General features: G+C 46.7%; 1 protein-coding gene across 1 annotated transcript in view; it reads right to left on the bottom strand.

Annotated features, from left to right (window-relative positions):
* The window catches only part of LOC8041670 (neprilysin-4-like), a 136,542-nt gene extending 112,162 nt beyond the window's left edge, over window positions 1-24,380 (bottom strand). Inside the window, exons 1-5 of the mRNA XM_040217498.1 lie at window positions 24,251-24,380; window positions 24,024-24,071; window positions 22,498-22,663; window positions 19,577-19,662; window positions 9,714-9,910 (exon numbers count right to left, since the gene is read on the bottom strand). Of these exons, the coding sequence (XP_040073432.1) occupies window positions 9,714-9,910; window positions 19,577-19,662; window positions 22,498-22,663; window positions 24,024-24,071; window positions 24,251-24,380 (627 nt within the window). The remainder of the gene's footprint in view (window positions 1-9,713; window positions 9,911-19,576; window positions 19,663-22,497; window positions 22,664-24,023; window positions 24,072-24,250) is intronic.
* Window positions 24,381-25,940: the final 1,560 nt, after the last annotated feature.

The raw sequence follows: 25,940 nt of genomic DNA, 5'->3' as shown, positions 1-25,940 counted from the left end.
TATGGCTTGCCCCCAACTAGACTGCGGGTTTCACAGCGTTTGCGAGACTAAATCTACGCGCTATTATTAGGGAATGGTCGATTAGACCTATCTTACTGATAATTCACTCTTTTGGTGACATAATGGTGCGTAGAAATTTGGAATATATACCCAGACCGGAATTGTGCAAGCGCTATCGAGTAAATGGCGGCAGTGAGTTTGTTGTCAAACAAAAAAAGGCGAATACATAGCAACCGGTGCTAGCGTCAGCACGTCACTGCGACGTAACCGCCTCGCGGCGCATCGCCGCTCGGATGTGGTCGGTCTAGATTGATCCACATCTTTGCGCGCGGTGCGCCCAGCGCCTAGCGCCGAGCTGCGCAAAAGCGAATATGACAACCGTTTGTTTGGTTTGTAGGGTCTGGGCTCGGTACTGTGTTCTTCCGTGTGCGGCTTGAACGCTCTCGTGAGAATGTTCTAATCATCTGCGAAGTTATTCGAAGTCCCATGAGTGAGACGGAAGGTCTTGTGAAATCAACAGGTGGGTCTTCACCAAAAAGAACGACGGTGCCGAGAAGCGGCGGTATGACGCCGAGTGAGATTGGTTTGACGCTTTGATTTCAAGGTGGGAAATTTGCTTGCCGAAATGGTACTGCCACAGCCAAAGAAGGAGTGAACACGCCGGATGAAAAAAGAATGCCGAGACGGTGCACGTTGTACCGGAGAGACATTTAGCTTCGTCGTGTTTGTCGAGTCAACCTTTAGATGCCGCCGGGCGACGAAGAAGCGAGTTGCGTGTTTAGGAATTTCTCTGCTGGGTTGATATTTTGGACTGCGTTTGTAGGTATTTACTCTCTTGCATATTGTTTTTATGATGCTCGGGGATAACGCTTTGTTACTGCTCATTACAATGTTTCGGTCATAGCAATTGATAATTATTTCATTCGGTGCCAGTTTCTTGGCGTAATGTAAATAAAACATATCCGTGCACTTTCAAACGGAATCACAAAGTGTCTCATAAATACTGGACGTTTCTCAAAAGAACAGTTTGGGCAAGCCCTATCTCTTTAATCTGGGCAAGGAGGTTATAATGGGCAAGGGGTGGCATCTGTGTTCTCCATATATAGAGCGAAGTGCAGCGGAAGTATGCGTGGCCACGAAATGTTTCCTTATTATCTCGGCTATTTGGACAATAAATTTTCTCTGCATTTTTTTTTAGAAAATCCCCGATCTTTTATTACAGTCTTGGTCATTTTCATCATGATTCGAAAACTCAGTTAACGGACGTCGTCATGAAAATATGGGGCAAACAACCGCGTTGCCATGACATTGCCGTGGCTACACGGATGTTTTCCCCACAATTTCAAGGCGGCGTTCACTGAATCGGTTTGGAACAGGCGAGATTTGGAGTTCAACCGTTGCCTGACCAGTATAAAGTCGGCGTATTGCGGACGCTCTCGAGACCGCGCCGGGAGCGTCGTCTAGAATGAGTCGTCATAGGACGGCTTTGGAAAGAGAGCTTGTCAGTTGTTGTACGCACGAACGCTGAGAATGGATCCGCTGGTTGAGAATGCGGTACAAGCCTTGCTTTCGGAAGGTGTTGTTCTTCTTTCGCCATGAAGAGAATGCGGGTTCGCATAAAAACTTCGTTTCGTGCGCCGACCGTATAGCATGCCAGCCGCGACAGCCGCTGGCTTGCCGCTGTCCTGGCTGGAAGAATGTCTGCAACGCCAGGGCCAGCAACTCTGTCACCGAGCCCAGTACCAGCGACTGTGCCTCCAGCTCTAATGGGAGTCACTGCGCCGCCGGCGGCCTCTAGTAGAAGGACGCAACGGCGCGTGCGACGTCCACCTCATTGGCTCACATACGATGAACATTTCCGTCAACAGCTTTGACTAGAGTGTTGTTGTTCCGCCCTAAGAGAAGAGGGGTGTAACGGCAAAACCAGCAACATAGTCTGGCAATTCAGACACCCCAAATAGGGACTCGAGGCATGAGCACCCGACCCGCATTAAAGGTTCGACGTTCCTTTAGTTCACACCGTCGTTTTGGTTCCTTGCTGGTTTCCGATACATGGTGTCAGAAATATACTGCTGACTGTCCTTGCACCGGCATAAGCCACAACGCCAGCTAGGGAAGAATTCAAGCCTCTAGAGGGACTCAGACTCAGCGGAAACCTCGCACAAAACTGTAAAAAATTCTGACAACAACTGGAGCTGTTACTGGAAGCCACGGAGCCAGAGAAACTACGCTCGGCGAAACAGAAACCGGCAAAACTCCTACACAACCCAGGACCGGACGCTCTGAAAGTGTACAATACCTTCCAATGCACAGATGTAGAACGCGGAAGCTACAACCTTCTCCTTGAGAAGTTCGAGACCTACTGCACGCCTCGCTGCAACGAGACGTATGAGCGCTACGCATTCCGGTCCAGGATGCAGAAAGAAGATGAGCCGTTTGAAAGCTACTTTCGGGACCTCCAACTCAAGGTTCAATCACGCAACTTTGGTACCCTCGCCCACTCAATGAAGCGTGACCAAATCGTCCATGGAACCGCTGACAAAAATCTACGGGAGCGCATGCTTCGTGAAGAAAGCTTAACTCTAGAGAAGGCTGTGCAGTTTTGCAAAACAGCTGAGCTAACGGAAACTCACAAAAAGGCTTGGGAAGCACCAGAGCACCTCCTCGAGCCAGTGTTGGCATTGCAGAAGGAAATCGAAGCACAGAAATGTAGCAACTGCAATCTACAGCACGAGCCAAGGTGCTGCCCCGCGTATGTACAAGTCTGCTCGAACTGCAAGAAAAATAATCACTGGGCAGCGTGTTTCAGATCGCGAGAGCACGGGCACGACGACCGGAGGGTATTCAACGGCGTCACGTGCGAACATGATGACGCTTTGGTGCTGGAAGTGCAAGCTGCCAGAGGAGACAAAGCCGACTGGCTGGTGGAAGCGTCAGTGGCTAACCAAAAGGTCCTACTTATGGCAGATGTGGAGCACAGGTAAGCATTCCGTCACACTGTTTATTTAAAAGGCTTAACAAGGCGGGACAGACGCAACCGAATGGTGCCATCTTGAGGAGCTCCAGCGGCTACCAGATTGGTCAGCTAGGAACAGTGTGTCTTCCAGTAGAAATCGATTCCAAAAACGCGACAATTGAATTCTTTGTCGTGAAGAAAGCTCGGGAGGCACTCTTAAGCCTTCGGGCAAGCGAAACATTCGGGCTCGTGAGTCGAGTCGGCAGCGTCATAGAAAAAAAGAACAGACCTGGAACGGAAGGTGGCTTCGTACTTCCCCAAGCTTTTCGAGGGCCTCGGCTGTATAAGCAACCCTTACTAGATAATCCTGAAGATCGGCTCTCAGCCTGTTATTTAGCCGGCGCGAAGAGTACCACACATGCTGAAGTAACCACTCAAGAGAGGGCTGGACAGAATGGAAGCCGCTGGGGTCGTCACCAAAATGAGCGAATCCACTGACTGGGTAAGCACGCTAGTATTTGTCCGTAAAAAGGATGAAAAAATCAGTCTGCATAGATGCAAGGAACAACAAAAGAGTGCCTCAAGAGAGAGAGATCATTACCAGATGCCAAAAAAAGAGGACATTAAGGAAGACCTGGAAAACGCAAGTTTTTTTCACAGCTGGATGCCAACTCAGGATTTCGTCAAATTTCCCTGGACGACAAAACCTCAAATATTTGCACGTTTGGCACGCCCTTTCGGCGCTATTGTTTCAAACGACTGCCGTTCGGCACCTCCTCGGCACCCAAATTTTTCCAAAAAAAGAATGTCAAAGGTTTTTGAAGATTAGCCAGGTGTAAAAGCCTACATAGCTGACAGTATCATCTGGGGCGCCACGGAAGCCGAATACGAGGCACGGCTCTGTACGGCTCTACGGGCGGCCAGTCGCGCAAAACTCACCTTGAACAGAGAGAAATGCAAGTTCGGCTTGAGAGAGGTGGTTTTCCTGGGAGACAGGATCAGTGCACTTGGCATACAGCCTGACAAGAGTTTGGTGGACAACCTAGTAAATACCAGTTCCCAAAGACAAGAAGGATGTTCAACGCATGCTGGTTGCGTTCACATATTTCAGTAAGTATCTGCCTAGGTTCTTGGATCGGACTATCCTTCTACGGAACCTGCTCAAGACGGAGTCAGTATTCGAGTACAGCGTCAACCATGACAACGAGTGGAAAAGCGTCAAAACCTCGCTGACCACAGCACCAGTCCTTGCCTTTTACAATGAAGCACTTGAGAGTGAAGTGTCCACGAATGCGTCCAGTTATGGCCTTGGATCAGCTCTCCTCCAACGCCTTCACACAGTGTGTAGGCATGTAGCTTATGGATCGCTAGAGCTGACAGAATGCGAACCTCGATACTCCTAAATTGAAAAGGAAGCACTGGGACGCACGTTCGGTTGTGATCGGTTTCACGATTTCATTTATGGAAGACCCATACCCTTGGGAACGGACCGCCAACCCCTCATCGCTATTGCAAAAAAGAATGTAGGGTACATGCCCCCTCGCCTCCAGCGCTTTCTTCTGGACTGATGAAGGATGGCTACAAGTTTCAATTTGTTCCGGGCGAGGAGCTAGTACTTGCAGATGCGTTGTCACGCGCACCGGCCCCAAGAGACTCAAAACCCGTGCCTGAGGAATATGATGCCGAAGTGCTTGCGGTCGAAACACTGTCAGACCTGGTGAGCGACACCACAAAGACCAAGCTCGCTGCAGCGACAGCTGGGGACAAGGTATTGCCGGAAGTCATCAACGGCCTTCAGGATCACCGACCGCTGCCTCAGTCATCCACCTCCAGGGGATGCGCCGAAGAAATGTCTGTCGTTCAAGGAGTCCTCTTAAAGGACAATATATGGTTATTGCGAAGAGCCTCAGAGGAGAGATGCATAGAAGGTTACATGATGGTAATTTGGGAGTCAACAAATGCAAAGGCCCGTCTTCGAATGTTTTGGCCTGGAATGTCAGCGGACCATTGCACAAATAGTTAGCAACTGTTCAATGTGCAAGCATCATGCATATCAACAACCAGCAGAACCACTGTCGGTGAGAGCAGTGCCGCTTCGCCCATGGGAGCGCGTTGGTGTGGACTTATTTCAGTATGGCGCGCAGACATACCTAGTTGATTTTGACGCCTACTCCAGTTTCCCGGAGCTTCAGCACCTTACACATACCACGAAAGATGCAGTGGTCAGTGCGCTGTCGGCGATCTTCGCAAGGCATGGACTACCAATCGAGGTGTGCTCCGACAATGGGCCCCAGTTTAGTTCTACCGATTTTTAGGCTTTCGCGCTCAAATACGACTTTCGGCACGGCACTTTGAGTCCAAACTTCCCGTGCTCAAGTGGTCTAGCCGTGAAAGGCGTTCAGATAGTCAAGAAGATTACGAAAAAATCGGAGCATGCACAAGAAGATTACAAGCAAGGACCTCTCAACTACAGATCTTCACCTCTGGAAGACGGCCGATCACCAAATGAACTTTTGATGGGAAGAAGAATCAGGTCGAGCCTGCCCGACTTCACTGGACCGGCTCCAAATGCAGTGCACAAGCGTCAGCAAAGCAGCCGGGGCAGAAGACCGCTTCAATCTCCCTGCAGGGAAGGTGGTTCGCTTCAGGAAAAATATTTCCTGGGCAAAGAAGGCTAAATTCCAGGACTTGGTGGCCCCAAGATCCTACCAGGTCATCACGGAAGTGGGCAGAACACTGCGAAGGAACCGACGACAAATCCATTCCAACCCCGGAGAACTTTACCCCTGAAGGGGAAAACAGCGAAATCGAGGACCACGCATGCTTGTCTCCAAAATCCAGACTCTCATTTGGGGACCAGCCTACCGGGATGGACACGGCGTCTGCATTCCCAGGGCCAGCGACTCGGTCACCGACCCCAGGGTCAGCGACTGTGCTTCCAGCTCTAATGTTAGTTACTGTGCCGCCGGTGGACTTTAGTAGAAGGCCGCAACAACGCGTGTGTCGTCGATCTCAGAGGCTCACGTACAGTGAAGCTTTCCTTCATCAGCCTTGGCTATAATATTGCTGTTTTGCACTAAGAGAAAGGGGTTTAACGACAGAACTAGCAACGTGGTCTGGCAACTCTGCCACCCCATGTTGGGGCGGCAGAGACTCGAGGCACGAGCGCCCTTGCCGCCATTAAAGGTTCGACGTTTCTTTGGTTCACACCGTCGTCTTGGTTCCTTGCTGGTTTCGGACACAAAGCAGACCGCAGGCATGGAGCAGATGTAGCGTAACGCAGTCGACCGAGCAGCAAGCAGACGATTGGAGCTTGGTTGGATTTAGGTTGGACGAAAGCGCGTCGGTGCGCAATGCAGTCTGGGATTTGGTTCTTTTTCCGGCGTCGGTAGGCATGACCTCATGCCGGGTCCTTAACTATTTAAATGTCCTTGATTCTGCGCATCTATGTCAATGAGGAAGAGGGGCCTAGAGCAATAAACTGGTATCCCATTCACCAGGCAAAATTGACCCCTACTTGGCTGCAGTCATGTTGTACAATTTGATCACTAGAAACGGGACCGTACCAAATCATGAGGCTTTTCCGCAAAAATGAGACGAGATTTGCATTCGATTGCTGTAAAAATATGAGGAACTATTTTTTCAATACTGTTAGCACACGAGATCAGTGTCTAGCTCCGATAAAAACCCTAAATACAGCAACCCGGTTGACGACATCTAGCAGAGGCATCGTGAAGCTGCCCGAGTGTTTGTCGTAAAGGCACATTTTGGACTTAAAACGAACAAAACATACCTTATCCCGTCGATACTGTTATTACAGATCTATAAGCAATTATTTGTGCGTGGTACTTCGTTAAAATCTAGACGTAAAGCTATAAGGTAATCTGTCTAGAGATCAAGAATGTGCAACATGGCTGCGGCCCACTTTCGGCTGCCAGTTTATCGCTTTAGGGCCCTCTACCTTGCTGCTATATGTCAAGAACTTCGTTACGGTGTTCAAGGGTTCACATACGTTCTGCGGTAAGTTTTCTCCAGAACTGACACGCCGTGCGTCTCTAGTTGCTGCAGCGAAGTTGTCCCCGTTGCATTTGAATTTTTAAATGAATTTATATAGACTCTACATAATTAATAATTAAAACAACTTCGATACCTTTTTTTTTAAATTTCCGCGTGTTCGGATAGAAAAGAAAAGTAAACACTGCGTTTCTAGTGTTGTGAACATATACGTTTTGCGGTAATGTTTTCTTCGACATTAATGCCCTAGTAGTAGTATAATGGTAACACAAGAACCAGGGATGGGCAAAATACATGCAAATATGTATCGAAATACAAATACAAAATACTTCGACAAAAATGTATTTAATTACAAATCGAATTACATTTCCAATAAAGTATCTAAATACAAGATACAAATACAACCAAATGTATTTGGTCTCCTCCAAATACTTTTTCAAATGCATTCCTCAAAATCTGCGTCAGCGACTTCAGGGCACCTGAAACGGGTTTCTGGGAATCGCATTATAATTTTGCATTGCACACTCGGGAGTTAGTGTGCGAGGCTCTAGTAACGTAATGGAAATATAATCACAAAAAAAAATGTAATCAGCCTGAGCGTAGTAGGTGAAAAAAGCACAAAGCTCCAAGCAGCTTTTCTTGTCGATTACATTTTGGCATAGACAAACAAAGAACCGAGACGACCAAGACGCGCAGCATTAGCTAGAGAATTTTGAATTGTTGCAACTCGCACCAGTTACAAAAATCTCGACGACCCGCGTATTTAGAATGTTCCAGGCAAAAATGTGGAGGGAAATCAGGCTGGAAAGCATCACAAGTTGTCACAGGCACTTATTTAGCCAGTCTGCCTGTGAACGTCGATTTGGTCACAATTCTCGCCCTGGACTAGCACCGTAATCGCAGTCACCAAACGCTTGTGCTTGACAGAGAGACACTGCATTCGGTGCAGGACGTAGTTTTCTTCCTGCTCTGAACAGTGACAATAGATATGAGGGATGTATTTTCGCCCACAAAATTGTATTTAATTACAATTGTATTTGAAATACCCACGTTTTAGTATTTAAATACACACGTCAAATACATTACCCAATTCGTAATTAAATACAAATGCAAAATACACAAAGTATTTGAAATACGTATTGTAAACACTTGTATTTGAAATACTGCCCATCCTTGACAAGAACATATGCGCCGGTTTTACTTGTTTTAGTCTTATTCTGGATACTTTATGTTTTGGACATAAAAAGTGCGTTTTAAAGCGAAGTACTGCCAGTCGCTATACGTTCGGTACCAATGGTGGCCCAGCTGCTATCTGCACTGCGCTACCATTGATATCAATAGGAGTTGCTGGATCGCGCTTCCCTCCTCGGCGAGTACAGCCACCGGACGGCCATTTTGCATGCAGCAAAATCGCACTTTTGGAGAATCCCAGAAGCTGGCAGCAGCCAGCTGAAGACACGGTTTTTGCTCGTTTGTCGTCATTCGCAGAAAAGGTTTTTAAACTTCGTGTAAAGGTGAAAAGTGACTTTGAGAACACTTGGAAATGTTTACGGAAGCGCTTCGCTGCAAGAAAAAGCCACAAGCTGTCGAAAGCAAGTTTCGCCGGTTTCGCGGCGTGATCGAAGCTTCCTTGGCACGCCAAAGTCCTACGTCTCTGTGCCTTTGCACGCTTGGATACCGATCAAGAATCGACGCCGCGGCAAACTTTGAATGTGTGTCGCTTTCGATGTTTTTGCAGCACATATTGGCCGCGGAGTTCTGGACCGCCCAGATGTTCCTGCGCAAATTCCTATCAATAAAGGGGGAAAATATACGTGGTCACTATTAGGCACTATTAAACATGGCTATTTTCCAAATCCACTAGAATGGACCACATGGTAGCAGGAATAGAACAACGCTGTGGAGCAAGGTACGTTTTGGAACACAAAAGCATGACGAGATAGAAAATTTTCTGAAACCCGGCCCATATGCTCGGGTTCATTATTTCGCTGTCGCCCCCCCCCCCCCCCCCCCCCCGAAAAGTCCCCCTCCTCTCTTCCGTCGCCACTGAATCAGGCTCCTTTCTGGACTGCGAGTGCCGCAAGATATTAATACAGTCGCCATAGTAAAGTAAGTAGGCATGGAAGCTTTGATCACGCCGCGAGACGGGTGAAACTTTCTTTCGACGGGTTGTGCCTTTTTCCTGCGGCGCTGCGCTTTAGTACAAGTTGGCATTGCAGCAATGGGCACTTCCAAGGGCTTTCCGGAAATTATACCCTCCGGATTTCTTAACAATGTGCACAGACGTCTAGATGAATCAGGAATTTTCATACATTTTCGGATAGGCCCGCCAAGAAAATGACGCATATGTCGCTTCCGTTGACAAAACCAATAGCTGTCCTTTTACGTGCTTGGACACGCGCAATGTCCAAGGTGCAAGAAATGCTTTGACGGGTAAAACCAAATTCAATGAAATGATGCGATGATACGCAGTTAGTTGTAAAATAATGCGAAGATAGCGGGGAAAAAAAACTGGCTCTCGAGTCCGTTAGCTACCAGAGAGGACTGACTATCTTACCAACCCCGGTCCAGAGGTTGGGGAGGCTCCGCCATTTGAATGTATACTGTTAGAAACCTTCTGTTTTGCTCCCATCCTTAATAACTGAACGCCCGCGTGGCTGCTTTAATGTCGGGCAACACTGCCCGCATACGAAGGGGTTGTGAGGAATCAAGAGGGATTTAAAAGAGGCTGTTTTATACTTACGTAAATCACGTTTGATTGAATATTTTTAGAGTCCTGGGATACTGAGGAACTAACAAATGGAAAAATATTTGATTGGTCGAGTAGCTGAGTGTAGTTTCTGTAAGGTGATTCTTCTTCGTTCAGTAGTGGCCACTTGGAAAAGCCACCTCCCTTAAGTACCTTCAGCAGGTCATTAAATTTCTCTGTTTCGTTGACAGCTGTGTGACGTACAAAAATAATGAAATGTGGTGAGGTACATGTGATATGTTGACAAAGCTTCTTTTAAATGCAAGAGCCTCTCTACCGTCTCACAACCGCGAGATAGTGTACGGCCGTTCACCGTCGCGTCTAAATACATCAAAATCTAGCGGGCAATCCTAAAATGGTGTGTAATTATACACCAATTCAATTTACACATTCTGTGTAGCTGACAGCGTTTTCCCGATAAGTATTGCGAGAAAACCAAAATTAGCTTTCTCGTACCGAGGCACTCCGATAGCACCGCGCTAAGGCCGAGATTCACGAATGTGGGAAAATAAGCAAATGATCTCAACTGATACCGCATTACTGTTATTTTGGTAGCATCCGGAGAGAATGCCACATATTAGTAAACCCGAGACTGCAACAAATTGAAACATCTGGTCGGTGCATAGGTGTACGACGCTGAATTAATTTCTCTAGAACTACGGTGGGATGGCACGAGAAATGAGAGGTTTGGGGTGGATGTAAGAAAGACCGTGCTTTGTCAACTCATTCCATATGGGCTGCTTCTGGCAGCTGGAGATAGGTTCACGGACTCGTGCCGCATGACGATGGTTGGTGCGCAAGAAGCAGCGTTGGCAAGAAGTGAATCCGTGTGGCTCGGAGTCCCGTTGAAGCAATCTTACAGCACCCCGCACCGTCATCTCCGATTCGTATTTTCGGAATGGCGTGAGAAGTAAATCGGCGGACAAATACTGGGTGAGCTATGGGGCCATTTCAAACACACGTTACAAATATTTTTCGGGCAAAGCACACACGGATAAAAGTCGCCGTCGGCGCCTCCGTGTCGGTCGCGATAGCATGTTTGCCGAGTCATTGTTGTACCACGTTCAAATATGGTTTGACGCTCGTGACGTCACTTATGTGACCAGGTTTTCGTGACATTCCGTGACCAAGTTTTCGTGGCATCGTCTTCTAAACCTTGCACCCCTTTCAAAATTTATCTTAAGTGCACGACGTCACTTCCGTGACCAAGTCTTCGTGACATCAACTTCCTTACTTTGCACCCCCTTCCACGCGCGTAAAGAGACGCAGTTCTGCGAAAAAAAAACAAAAAAACTCACAGATAGTCTAGTATTTCCGTAATCTGGCTCATTATTTGGAGCATGTTTATCATATATCATGCGTATATTTACTTTCAGGGAGAAGGCCTGGCTATATTTTGCGAAAATATAAATTTGCTAAATTAGGATATATATTCTTGCCCAAATAGGTTGAGGAGCTGTCTACCGTATAGCTTCTGCTTCCGTTTAACGCTGAGGACTATATACGTTATTTACAAATATTAAAAAAAATATACGGAAGACAGTGCCATCGAGCTTTAAATTAAAATAAATCAAAATGGACAGAAGTTTGGTTGGTACACGAGATGTAGGCATGTTGTAAATTGTTCGAGTTGACGCCTGTCTTTTTATGACGACCATTAGTGTCTTTAGTTTGAATAACCTCGCTGGATATGATTAATAATAAATAAATATGTTTAGATTCTTTCAATAGTGAAATGTCTGCTTCCACCGGGTTCTACCAGGTCCAGCATGTTTAGAGCTTGCGCTTACTTTTATGTCACTTCTTAGCGAAGTAAAAAAAAAAGAAGAAAACTGGACATTTATTTTATTTAAAGCAGATTAATTTGATTTCAGTGAGAGTAGCTAAAAATAGTGAATATATCACTAAATACATTTTTAAACTTGGCACAATGATTGACTAATTAGACTAATAACAATGCAGAATAAATAATTACTGTAAATTTAAAGCACAGGTTAATCAAGAACTCTTTACTTATGTAAACTCTGCCATAGTAGAACATTGAACATTTTGTCTTCTTACGCCGGCTAAAATCCTCTATATATTTTTTTTTCGAATTCTCGCTCGCTTGCAGTGGGTCATGACTTTCCTAGTTTTCGTTTCCTTCCTTCTTTCTTTCGTCTTCTGGTTCGTTTTCAGTACGAATCTACGTAACAGAGGAACGGGGTGGATGATAGGAAGCAATCGAAAGCAGTGCTCAGACGAGAACTGCTTTCTGCTCGTGTTCAGCCTGATATGAATCATTCTTGCTTGATCGATTCTTTGGTTTCAGCACAAAACAGTGTACACAGAAAGCTTCACATGATAGATGAACGGTGGATAATTCATATCTTCACAAATATTTCTGCGGGGAATGCTCGATTTAAATTGTCATCGTACAACTGGTCACATTTAAATCATGATTCAACCCATTTTGAATTTTTTTCCAAACTGCTTGAAAATCGAAAGTTCCTATTAAAACCCTAAATATCAAACAAAACATAAAGAGCTTAGCTTTAAATATCCATTTCAAAACAAAACACATAACGGCACGAATATGAGATTTTTTCTTATGTCCATCATAACGTGAATGTGTTGCCTCATGGGCAAAGATAAAATGTAAAAGGCCATTTGTGCATGTTTTGAAAGGGCAGGTCTTAGATCAATCCATCGGTGTGGACAATTTATTTGTTAGGATTTGACCCGCGAAGCATGTGTATGCTACCAATGTATCATTTAAATTTACTACAGTTATAGCATTTTGCTAAATTCAGTGCGAGCGAACAATATAATATGTGAGCTTTTTATGTGCGGAATCATTATATCTGAAAGTGTTAAGATATTCCACGGTGAATTTGGTAATTATAGTTCACAAACAAATCTATGCAACCCTCATTTTAAAAACTACCCTTTGTGAATGACAGCAGGGAAAACGCGCAAAGTATATTGTCACGGGTGGTGACTAATAAATAAGAAATAAACAGGAATAAATAAACGTTTAATGTGGCGAACTTGTGCCAAAAATAAAAGGGTACAAAAGAAAGATAACAACAGAGCGTCGCGGGCGTCGAAGGCGGCGAAGCAGCACGATCAAACGCTGAGGCGAGACTGACTCGACAAGGTCGCGGGCGGCCTCTTATCTAGAGTACGTCGCTATCTCGAAGATTCGGCGAAAGCGGTTCGAGCGTCGCGTGATCGGGGCGAGAATGAACACGCACTTTCTAGAAAACAAAAGCAGAAGATACATGGATATAAATAATAGAAGTTACGTGCGTGCGCTACATGAATAAACGGGAACTTTCTGGAGGTCCGTGACCGAGCGTTGCTTTCTCAGCCCTGCGCGCGGCATTACTCCCCCCTTTAAAAGTGCATCGCCCCGATGCAGTGTAAAACAAAACAAAATAAAAAAGAACGATAAACTCAAGAGTCTTTTGGAGCATGCACATAAGGTCCACAGTCCTATCGAGCGTAGTACGGCTTCAGGCGCACGACGTGGACGACCTCAGGTCGTGGTGGGCGGCGTGACGATGTTCGTGTTCCGTCGGGCATCACCTCGTAGTTCAGCTCGCCGAGGCGACGAAGTACCTTGTATGGTCCAAAGTACCGTTTCAGCAGTTTCTCACTGAGGCCGCGGCGACGGATGGGCGTCCAAACCCACACACTGTCTCCGGGCTGGAAGTGAACGTCCCTGCGACGAAGGTTATAGCGGCCCGCGTCGGCGCGTTGCTGGTCTTGAATCCTGAGTGGGGCGAGCTGGCGGACTTCTTCGGCCCGTTGAGCAACCACCTGGGCGTCGTCGCTCTCACTGTCAGCTGGCTAATGGGGCAGCATCGCGTCCAGCATGGTCGTTACTTTGCGCCCATGCACCAGTTGAAAGGGTGTCACTCCGGTGGTCTCTTGTACGGCCGTGTTGTAGGCAAATGTGACGTACGGCAACACCTCGTCCCATGTCTTGTGCTCCACGTCGACGTACATGGAGATCATGTCGGCGATGGTTTTGTTGAGTCTCTCCGTCAGCCCGTTGGTCTGCGGGTGGTACGCCGTGGTGCGACGATGGCTGGTGTGGCTGAGACGAAGGACTTCTTGCGTCAGCTGGGCCATGAATGATGATCCACGGTCTGAGATCAGGACTTCGGGAGCGCCGTGCCGGAGGACAATGGACTCGATGAAAAACTTGGCGACTTCAACAGCCGTTCCTGATGGAAGGGCTTTTGTCTCGGCGTACCGCGTGAGATAATCGGTTGCGACGATTATCCATCGGTTTTCTTGCGTCGACGGTGGGAAAGGTCCGAGTAAATCCATACCGATTTGCTGGAATGGGGCAGATGGCGGCGCAATAGGCTGAAGAAGTCCTGCCGGTCTCGTCGGTGGCTTCTTCCTTCGTTGACACTCGTGGCAAGATCGGGTGTAGTGGTGTACTGTCTTCGCAAGCTTGGGCCAGTAGTACTTTTCGCGTATCCTCGCAAGGGTCCTGCTGTAACCAAGGTGTCCCGCCGTCGGGTCATCGTGGCAGGCTTGAAAAATTTCTTCTCGAAGACTGGAAGGGATCACCAACAGCCACGCCGTGTTGCTGTCGCTGAAGTTCTCCTTGTACAGTACGCCTTGTCGGATGGAGAAGGTTGGCAGTGTTCGAACAAAACCGCGGGGAACGGCGCTTCCTTGCCCCTCTAGGTGTTCGATGAGTGCTCGCAGCTCAGGGTCGTCTCGTTGGAGTGCTGCCATGTCGCTTACATCCAGAGCGCCGAGGAAACACTCATCGTCGTCCTCTTTGGTGCAGGCAGGACCGGCCTCGACTGGGGCCCTTGACAGGCAGTCGGCGTCATTGTGCTTCCGGCCGGACTTGTACACCACGGCCATGTCGAACTCCTGCAGTCGTAGGCTCCACCGAGCGAGGCGTCCGGAGGGGTCCTTCAGATTCGCCAGCCAGCAGAGCGAGTGGTGGTCTGTGACTACGCGAAAAGAACTTCCATACAAATATGGGCGAAACTTTGTTATTGCCCATACGACAGCGAGGCACTCCTTTTCGGTCGTTGAATAGTTCCTCTCCGCTTTAGACAGCGTCCACTTGCGTATGCGATAACTCGCTCGGCTCCGTCCTGCACTTGGACTAGTAGCGCACCCAGTCCGGTGTTACTGGCGTCGGTGTGGATCTCGGTTTCAGCAAACTGGTCGAAATGGCCAAGAATCGGGGGCGTCTGGAGTCTTCGTTTGAGCTCGTCGAATGACCTCTGGTGTTCTTCTGTCCACTCGAACTTTACGGCGTCCTTCGTGAGGTGTGTCAGCGGTGCGGATAGCTTGGCGAAGTCTCGAACAAAGCGCCTGTAGTAGGCACAGAGCCCGAGAAATCTTCTCACGGCCTTCTTGTCAGACGGCGGCGTAAATGCAGCTACGGCGCGGGTCTTCTCGGGGTCAGGTAGAACACCCTTGTTGTTCACGACGTGGCCAAGGAACTTTAGTTCCCCATAGGCGAACCGACACTTTGCTGGCTTGAGTGACAGGCCGGCGGTCTTGATGGCTTGTAGCACGGCTCGAAGTCGTCTGAGGTGTTCGTCGAAATCTCGTGAGAATACCACGACATCGTCCAGGTAGACGAGGCAGCTCTGCCATTTCAGACCTGCCAGCACGGTGTCCATGACGCGCTGGAAGGTGGCTGGTGCTGTACAAAGTCCGAACGGCATCACTTTGAATTCGTATAGTCCGTCGGGAGTGACGAAGGCAGTTTTCTCCCGGTCACGTTCGTCGACTTCAATCTGCCAATAACCACTCTTCAGGTCCATCGACGAAAAATATCGGGAGTGGCGCAGTCGGTCTAACGTATCATCGATGCGGGGGAGCGGATAGACGTCCTTCTTTGTCACGGCGTTCAGTCGACGATAGTCCACGCAGAACCGCAAGGTTCCGTCCTTCTTCTTTACAAGGACGACTGGGGACGCCCATGGGCTCCTTGAGGGTTGAATGATGTCGTCGTCGAGCATCTCCTGGACTTGATCTTGAATCACTTTCCTTTCCTTTAAGGAGACCCGATACGGCGACTGGTGGACAGGAAGTGCGTCGTCGTCGGTAACAATGCGATGTTTCGCCATTGGTGTTTGGCGAATCTTTGATGTCGTGGCAAAACAGTCACTGTATTCGGCAAGGAGATCAATCAGTTGCCGGCGCTTCGTAGCTGGGAGCTCGGGGTCAATGTCGAGCGGCGGCGGCGTCGTGCTTTTCTGCTGTGGCGACGAGGTTTCCTCGGAGATTGCGGTGACCACCGCTGGCGCTTGAAGCTCCTCGACGTGGCCCACGGTGGTACCGTTCGTTAGGTGCTGCGGCTCCTCTCGAAAGTTCGTCACAAGAACAGTTGTACGTCTATCTTGGAGATCCGTTACGCCTCTTGCGACGCCAATTCCTTTTTCGAGGAGCAGTTGGACGCTGCCTTCCAGAAGAGCTTCACCGTGCATAGCGGCGTCGGCCATAACGGTGACGAAAACACTCGACCGCGGCGGTAGATTCACATGGTCGGCGATAACTCGGATCGCGGTTGATGTTGTGCTGGTCTCCACCGGCGGTAAAACAGGTTTCCGCAGCGTCAACTGGTTTGCCCCGAGGTCGATGACGGCGCCATACTCGCAGAGAAAGTCCATTCCGAGGATAACGTCCCTTGAGCAGTCTTGCAGAACGACGAACTTCACAGGGCACGTTTCACCGTGGATCTCGACGCGAGCAGTGCATCTCCCGACTGGCGTGATGAGATGTCCTCCGGCGGTTCGTATTTGGGGTCCATCCCACGGCGTCATGACTTTTCGCAGGCGGCGAGAGAGCCTCCCACTCAAGACTGAGTTTTCTGCTCCGGTGTCCACGAGTGCCGATGAGTCGAGGCCGTCAATAACAACGTTTAAGTTGTTGGACACCGAAGCAGGAGCGTAGTTGTGATGGGTATCGTCGGGAGAGTGGGAGCGCTCCGTCGTTCGTGGAGGCTCTTTACGTCGGTCGTCTTCGGCAACTCCACCTCCAGGGGTTGCCGCGCCTAGTTTCCCCGGCGAGGAGCGAGGGGCGACAGGCTTTCACGTCGGGGTCGGTGCATCGGCGAAGCTGGACGTCGCGGTGACGGCGACCGGAACTCTCGGCGGGACGCAGGCTCGGGGGACTGGGGTCGTCGCAGGTACTCGTTGATCTCCCGAGGGCGTTCACCATACCGGGGGCGCGGGTCGCTTGGGTGGAATCCGCGCAGCCCGAGTCGACGGTATGGGCATCGGCGGTAGGTGTGGTCTGCCTCCCCGCAGTGGAAGCACAGAGGGCGTCGGTCGGGCGTTCGCCACACATCGGTCTTCCGGGGTGCACGGGGCTCCTGGCTGGCGTACTGGGGCTGGTCGTCGTGGCGTCGGTCGTGCTGCGGCGCAGGAGACTGGCGTCGGGGCGGCGCGACATAGGCGCGAGGAGGAGGCGGTGGCCGTCGGGCCACTGCGGCGTAAGCTAGCGCGGGTTCTTCGGAGACTGCTGCGCTGATGGGAGCCTCTGGTTGAATGGCTCTCTGCACCTCTTCCCGCACGACCTAAGCGATGGAGAGCGAAGCTGGTCGGTCCGCGGCGGGTAGTAGCTTTCGCAGCTCCTCCCGGACGACGTCGCGAATGATCTCGCGAATGCTTGGGATGCTGGAGCCAAGGTCGCAAGCGGACGGCGGAACCGCGCTGACGCCGGGTAGCCTCTGGTAGTGGCTGGCTCGGGCTTGCAGGGCACGCTCGATGTTCGTTGCCTCGGCGACAAAGTCTTCGACAGTTGTCGGAGGGCTGCGGACAAGGCCACCAAAGATGTTTTCTCTCGCGCCCCGCATGAGGATTCGTAGCTTCTTCTCCTCTGTAGCCCGAGGGTCGGCGCGGGCGCTCAGGCGCAGGACGTCCTCTACGAAGCCGGTGACACTCTCGTTGGGGCCCTGGGTTCTGGTTCGCAGTAGGTCCTCGGCTCTCTCTCGGCGGTGGTGGTTGATGAAGGTAGCCTTGAGATCGTTCTTGAAAATGTCCCACGACGTCAGGGAGGACTCATGATTCTCGTACCAGTGCTTGGCAGTCCCCTCAAGCGAAAAATAGACATTGTGTAGGCGCTGCTCGTCTGTCCAGCAATTGTGGCGGGCAACGCGTTCATACTGGTCAATCCAGTCTTCGACGTCTTCGTACTGCTCGCCGTGGAATGGAGCCGGTGTCCGAGGAGCGACGGGTAGGTAGACGACGGCAGGAGCGGCGGGAGTGTGCGACTGGTTGGCCATCGTCGGCTGCCTGGTCCTGGGTGGTAAAGGTCCGTATTCCGGGTGTAGCCCTTGGGTTCGGCGACTTGATCGAGTCTCGACCTGGTCTTCGTTGGGTCCTCGGGAGCTTGGGTTCGGACTTGCAGTGCGGGAACTTGGGGGCGCTGCGCTGCACGAACTTGCGGTACCCCGCACCTCCACCAAAATGTCACCGGTGGTGACTAATAAATAAGAAATAAACAGGAATAAATAAACGTTTAATGTGGCGAACTTGTGCCAAAAATAAAAGGGTACAAAAGAAAGATAACAACAGAGCGTCGCGGGCGTCGAAGGCGGCGAAGCAGCACGATCAAACGCTGAGGCGAGACTGAATCGACAAGGTCGCGGGCGGCCTCTTATCTAGAGTACGTCGCTATCTCGAAGATTCGGCGAAAGCGGTTCGAGCGTCACGTGATCGGGGCGAGAATGAACACGCACTTTCTAGAAAACAAAAGCAGAAGATACATGGAAATAAATAATAGAAGTTACGTGCGTGCGCTACATGAATAAACGGGAACTTTCTGGAGGTCCGTGACCGAGCGTTGCTTTCTCAGCCCTGCGCGCGGCAACATATTATAACCTTAGGCTTGCTTGAAATGCCCGTGGGTTTTAATTGCTGCTGATGTCACTTATAACGTAGACCTCTATGAACTAAGGCGCACTGACATGAACTTGGCTGGGAAAGCAAACCCTTTCCGTTCTGTAAATTCTCACCATCACTATGCAGTGCGAAGTGGAAATAGCATAAAAAAACGATTAGACTCTTCAGTAGCCGTAGAAAATAAAGCGCTAAACTATTTCGGAAAAAAAATAATGCGGTTTATTTTCGTCAGATGTGTATTGCGACGTCGTAGATTTTCCGGTGTATATTTAAAAGACAAAAAATGTGGATGATTTTCAGTGTGTATTATTTTCGACTGTGTGTGTACGATATATTCCAAAAGGACACAAGAAAACGGTGATTCTTGTTGAAGAACTAATGAAAAACTAAGAGTTAATTCTTGATGGGAAGGTTCTTGACAAAAACAGTCTGAGATAATACAAGCGATGTCTAGAAATTGATGTTTCTTAGTTTCTATATATTTTGTGCTTTAGACACAAACGGTTGTTGAGAGGTGCGTTTCTATTTTTACGGGGAATGGGTTCTTCAAACCGACGGATATTAATTGGTGGTTTTTATAATAAAACTGGAAAGTCTTTGGCCTATTTATAGTTAGGCATCCCTGTTAAGGGTTTTATCTTTCTTCAAAAATGGGGGGGGGGGGGGGGGGGTATCTGAGTTTACCTTCCCACCGATTTGGTGTCGTTCAGTAACAGTTTCGGGTGTTGTACCAAAAAAAGGGCGGTTGATTGAGGGTAAAGTTGAAACTTTCAGGCATTGGTTTATATTCCCAACGTCCAGGGAGCGCGTGACCCTTTCTCTCAAAAGCGCACGCGTGTGCACCCCGCAGGCGCTTTGGATCATTTCGTGAATCTTGCCACTTCGCCGCCAATGAGGACTCGGTATCAAAAAAAAAGGGAATGCGATATCCTGGCTCCACCAATTAGTTACTTTACCTTGAACAAGAAACTTACGTACTTTCACAAACGCAGACTCTGTAGGCCAAAATAGCCTTATTAGTAGCATTCTGAGGCTCTTTTCCTTCAAGTGTAGCGTTCAATAAACTATCTGGATATAAGAAAAATATTCAAGATATTCAAGCTTAGTTCAATGTCAATTCTCTAAGTTGTAAAAAAGAATGTAACTTCATTCAAATCAAGCTATAAGCAGTCAAAATTATTTCGTAGTCTTATAACGTTTCCACATTTATTCCCTGGCCACAAATCACGATTTATGGCATATATTTGCCAACATGTTCACCAGATGGCGTGGCCATGATATTAAAAGACGCAGCGATAAGTCGTTTTTTTTTTTTTACGTTAGACATTTATGTGTGTATGCCCTCAATGTTAATACGCGTTTTTTCGATCTTGTCCTACAGTTAACATTCAAGAGACTTTAATTATGAGGGTGTTATAACATGAGATAACGGTAGCGGGTGCTTGCAAAATAATCTGAAAAAAGATCCTCTTCGGAGCTAGCAACTGGCAAAGGACATTTTGTTAGCGCTAAGCGTCTATGGTCGTCGACCGCTTATGAAAAGCAAAGCGTGACTTATGTTGTTCACACTCCCAGTATTGGGATTATTTCTCAGCGTTTTTATCGCGTGATGCCACACACTGATTGGCTGTTGAGTCCTGAACAATAACGAGAGTTCCGAGCAAGTTAGGTGAAAAGCAAGTCGCCTGGTTCTTGCACAGGGTTGCGGTGATGCCAGAGCGACGCCAAGCACCTATTGGTGTTGATTGGATTTAAAGGATGTAGTGGGTAGACCTGAATGCTTGATGGTTTTGGGTCTACCCACAATCTGTTTTCAATCAGCCAATAAAACCTCGGCGTTCTCACGTAATCGTAACCCCTGCGCAAGAAGCCGACAAATTTTCACTCCGCATTGATTAATCATTAAGAAAAGAAATCATTGCAACCGCGAACAAAGCGACACACGACACTTAGAAGCGCTTGTCTCTGATGTCATTTCTAGTCAAGGTTGGTATGGTGATTTTTAGATCAAGAAACGAAGGGCGTGACTTATTATTCCAATGCCTCTTGCCTCGGTATTTGTTATTCGGTGTTCTGATTGGTTACTGCCGCAACCTCATGGGTTCAGGATCGTTACTAAAAATCGATAGAAATTCTATGACTATGATAAGACTGATATTTTGGGCAAATATAAAAAGCAGCAAAGAAAACAAAATGGAAGGACGGATGCACAAATCAATCACATTAGTGATTGTCGAGTTAGAGTTTTGAATGTTGACCACGACCTAATTGCTCTAAACAAGGATTATGACGATCGACTTTATGGCGACACTTTTATTTTGATAGTACAAGATGAAACCTCTTCCGATCCCCGAACAGTGGGATGAAAGACTAAAGATAGGGGTCGTTTGCGCATCGACACCCTCAGGTGCAATGTTTTCCTTTTTTTTCAGTTTCGATTCAACTGTTAGTAGAAAGTCCTTACTTATTCGTGGTGTATTTTTGTCGTATTTTGCGCTCTTATTCTAAAAGAAAACATGTAACAGTCCGCGATTTTCACGTGGCAAACTTTTGTATTGCATGTTTACTCCTTAACGTAAAATATATTGATACAATGCATATATATATATATTTAGTGAATTAAACACTGTAATAAAATTCAGTAAGAAATACTCAAACTGGCTTTCACGCTGCGGAATTCTCGCAGTACGTAGTCACATTATCACGCACGGTTAAGTTAGTTTTATGAGAGAATTATTTTTTTTCGCTCTTTAAGGTCAAACAACTAGACAAACAAGTTATATTAATATAAGAGAGATATGCATCGCAGACTAAATTCGAGAAGCAGGATAATACTTATATTTAAAGGGATCATACTAGCTAGATATTAAAAATTTCATTGTTTTCGACAAGGAGAGTCGTTGGGGTTTTAGAAGCGTCTCGTTCTGGCCTACTGAAATATTTCCTGAGCTTCTCGGTTAGATCCTTATTAGCAGATATTGGTCTGATACGCTAAAGAAAACCGCAGGTTACTCTAAAAGTTCGTTCTCCTAATAAAAGTGCACATGCTCTTGATTTTGAAGAGCCTGGATTTCGTTACTGGAGATATCGTGGAAGTGGTTAAGCTAATACCTACATAGTGGCGCAGAAGTAAATAAATAAAACAAACAAAACAACAAAAAAAGCAGGAAACATCAAAGCTACACTTGCGGTTTGAAGGACACCTTAAATGCTGTATTCTGAACGGAAAAAATTGGCATACTCGGCGCTTGGTACGTCCACCCTAATACTAAATAATATATGCGTTTAGTGACAAACGTGCTGGTGGAGTTCCAAAAAAAAAGAACGCATATAAGATTGCTTTACCTCGAAAAATAGACATAATTATAAATGGTATGAGGCCCAAAATTCATTGTCTTGCCCTCGAGGAGATCTAAAGTGCATTTTGCGATTGTCGTTTCATGCCACAAAGTCAATCAACGCGCCCAGTAAGCATAGAAGAAACCAAAAGATTACACTTATTCGCCACCTTTTTTAAACCGACCAAACATCAGGACCTGCCCTTTATTCTTATATCCATCCCGAAAGAAAAAAATTTGCCGATATGTTTGGTCGCGTTATTAAGAAAGAGAAAAGGCAACTCTGGCTTTCCTAGGATTCTTAAAGCGTATGGAATGAGCTTGCGCCATGAAACACAATTTTCAAATTCTCTGTGTCCTCTTAGATACGTTGTCTAGTATTCGATCAAGACTCAAGATATAAAGAAAGGATAATATGAAAAGCTTAGCGCCCTTAAAATTGGCACCGGCCGCAGCAAAGTTTAGGCAGAACATTTCACTTTTTCTATGCCTCTAATCAAGTGGTACAGTGAATTTTTTAAGACGATATAAATATTTTAGTTTGACAGCCTTAATGAAAACATACTTTTTAAGTCCATTTCAAGCTTATCATGAAGAATATGAAACATTCCGATTTGGGTATCGTCATCAGGTATTTTGTGTGTTTTTTTCCAGTTCCCACAGGCGTATTCATGGAAGTCAGTACAAGGATCCTCAGACTGGTTCATGCTGTCCAACATCATTTTAGCTGCATAAAAATTCTACAATGAGCTTGTACCAAAAATATAAACTGCGGTAATAAAAGGAACTCGAAACCCCCAATGAGGTGCACTTGGTCTGCACCCTGATCTATCGCAGAACAACAAGTATTATGCTACATAATTACGTCACTAACGAGAAAGACAAAGCAGGAGGTAATCAATTAAGATAGCCAAAAGATAACAAACAGAGCAGAGTAATCTTTTTCCGTATTCAATTCTTAACGTTTCCTTGTGAACTTTGATTGACTCCGCCACTCACAGTTCCTTCACCGTCACCACGCTTCCCTTTCAAATCCTCCCGAATCCAACGCCTCTGGTTGTCGCTACATCCAACCCCACGTGTGATCGTGACATAAACCACAAATATGCTTGAGCTCAACAACCACTTTTTTATGAAGGAAATATGAGTTTATAAAGCGAAATTACCAGTAAACAAATCAGAAGTAACGCCAGCAGTCTAATATGCCAACTCAGATAAGAAACAAATAGAATAAATTATATAAAACTATTGTTTAAAAAAAGGGCAGAATGAATTGTACTCAACAGGTACGGCAGGCGGGGCTTCACCTTTCACTTGTGTAAACATTCAAACATCACCGCCTTAATTTGTTTATTTAGTCAGGGCGAATGCTGAACCGACAGACACGCGGGCAGCAAACATGATAAAGGCTGGAGGACCGAGCAAGGTGGGCAACGATTGCCGGCCGCTTGTAGCTCGAACGTTTCTCGGTAAACGTGCGGTGTTCGAACGTGGCGAAAGTTGGTGCACGAGACCTCTCTTACCGAGACGACGCAAGCGGACACGATTTGTCGACCGCTCGCGTCGCATTCTCATACTTGAGCAAACCTAAAGTGTTGTTCGGGGCCAAAAACATTTTTTTCTTTAATTATATTATTTGGTGTGTGAAATAAAAATTGTTACTGTGTTTTAAAGGCGGTGGAAGCGCGCGATGTTTCGGTGTTTTGGTCGCGTCGGAGAAAAGCTATTCTAAACTCTTGCGTGGTGTGCCTTAACGCAAGCGCTACATTTAGCGCTAACGTGATCCTAAACTGCGCGCGTTATTCTAAATAACTGTCAATTAGGACACAGTTTGTTATATTACGAACGACTTATCAATAAGAAAATTGTTTACACAGAAACACTTGGTACTTTTACGAGCGCTTCACGAAGGTGACTTCATCACTACTTTCTATAAATCATCCAACGTGATCTGTGGCTGCAATAAATAGTCAGTTACGTGGCTGTACTGTTGAAAATTTCGCGAGTTGGTTGTGCATTAAGGAACTAGAAACTGTTTGAAGACGGGCGAAGGACGATAAGTGCCAGTTGCATCTAAGCATTCTCACCTCTTTGTTTGCAGGCATCTGTTTCACACACATTTTTGGGGCTCATATCTGGTACGATTTGAAAGGAAATTGAATTATTCATCTTGAGATAAGATATGAATGATTTTAATATTAATATTTTAAATTCTTTACTTATACTCGTAACACGTTTGAGGCTGACAGGCATGAATTAGTCTACATTATACCATGCAAAAGTCTTCAAATGATACTCTGACTATATTACTCACCCATTAATGATTTTGCAGCGCTGAGTTCAGCTAACAACAAAATCAAGTAGAATCTCCAGATTGCCACCAACTGCCGAGCATGAGGAAGCATGTGCCTCTGCCCCGATGACCAAGGCGTACTCCAGCGCATGCTTTCTGAAGATCACATAATATGTTTGTTATTCGCATATGAAAAAGAGCTGTTTTAACCGCAAATGAGTTTTTATTTAATTACTTTTTGAAAGTCTTGTCATGTAAAAGAGCTTTTATCGTAGTGAATTACATTTGATTAGGGTTTTATAACACTCCCTGCGCACTGATAGAGCCGTTATAGTCCTCAATTCTCGTAAGTGGCCCTAACGCACTTGCCAGACACGGTATGGAATGTCGATTTTCAGCAAGGTTATTAGTTTAGTTGTGTATCAGCGTTACATGTTGAGCCAAAATTAAAACCCGAGCTTTTCGAATGAAGCTTCATTGCTGATCTTTAGCAGTCTACTTTAGACAAACATGCTCCTTCTTTATTTAAAAGACCTAAAAACTACCTAAACGTGCAGTGAAGCAATCGACCACACGTCAAAATCAACGAAACGCTTGCCCAATGCAGATCAAGGTGAAAATTATAATTATTCATTCTCGTCTCAATGCAGGTTATTATTGATATAATAGTTTATACGCGTAACACCAATAGGATCAGCAATATATTACATGAAGGTTGCAAGTAAATCACGGATTAAGGCCCGTTCACACTCTTGCGACCTCTTAAACCTGGGTTGTTCCAGAGGACGCACTGGCGTCATCTCTCGGGAAGCAGTGTAAACTCGGCGGTCCGGCATATTTTTTTTTTTATTTCTCGCGCATTGTCCTTTTTTTCTTGGCTCGAAAAACTTTTGTCAATGTCATAAACGAGCCTTTCTATCGGTATTACGCACATTTGACCTCGGAAATCCCGCAAAACCTTCGCTCGTGTGAAATGCAGTTCCAGGGTCACCGCATAGATGGCGCCACAATGCCAGTGTGTTCCCTCATTCTAAAAACATTTAAGAAGTATTAAGAGATCTCGTCTCTTTCTGTCGTACTCGGTCACAAGAGTGTGAACGGGCCTTTAGTCTAATAAAATGCCACTAACACGTAGAAAGCAAGACTGATTCCTTCAGCAACGTGCCGGCTCTCCCAAATGTGTCTATGGAGCAAAATTTTAATAAAAAACAGGCAACCGTTTTTCGTCATCCGCATTCCTTCGGAATATTACCCTCTTGTGCTTTGTTGCACAATATAACAATTTCATAAATCAAGAGTTTGTCTACTTGGCTGAGAGCAGTCAAGATAGGGGAGGTACAAAGAGGCATGTCGAGTTTCACAGGTGATTTCATAAGAACGAAATGCGCTGTGACATCGAGCGATGCCAAGGATATCAAACATCAAAATAGTAGTCAAATTTATTGTAGCTCGATTTCCTTGTGAATATTTCTGCTTATCTTTGACAACAGCATTTAGACCTTCTGGTAGAAAACATGATAAAATATATGCTTCCAGCAAATTGCACTTAGGTAATTGCTAAGAATCAGTGTTTAGGAAGCTTGGTAACAAATTATAATCGGAAAAAATACGCAACAGTTTGCAACCTCTTGTGATTGCTCTTTCACTTTCGTCAGCACTGACTCGCCAATATGAAAAAAGCCATCACATACGCTCGATCATATTGTCAAGG

Source organism: Ixodes scapularis, unplaced genomic scaffold (genome assembly GCF_016920785.2).
Source record: "Ixodes scapularis isolate PalLabHiFi unplaced genomic scaffold, ASM1692078v2 ptg000292l_1__unscaffolded, whole genome shotgun sequence".
Lineage (NCBI taxonomy): Eukaryota > Metazoa > Arthropoda > Arachnida > Ixodida > Ixodidae > Ixodes > Ixodes scapularis.
Note: the sequence above shows the minus strand (reverse complement) of the source record. Positions and strands in the feature narration are given on the sequence as shown.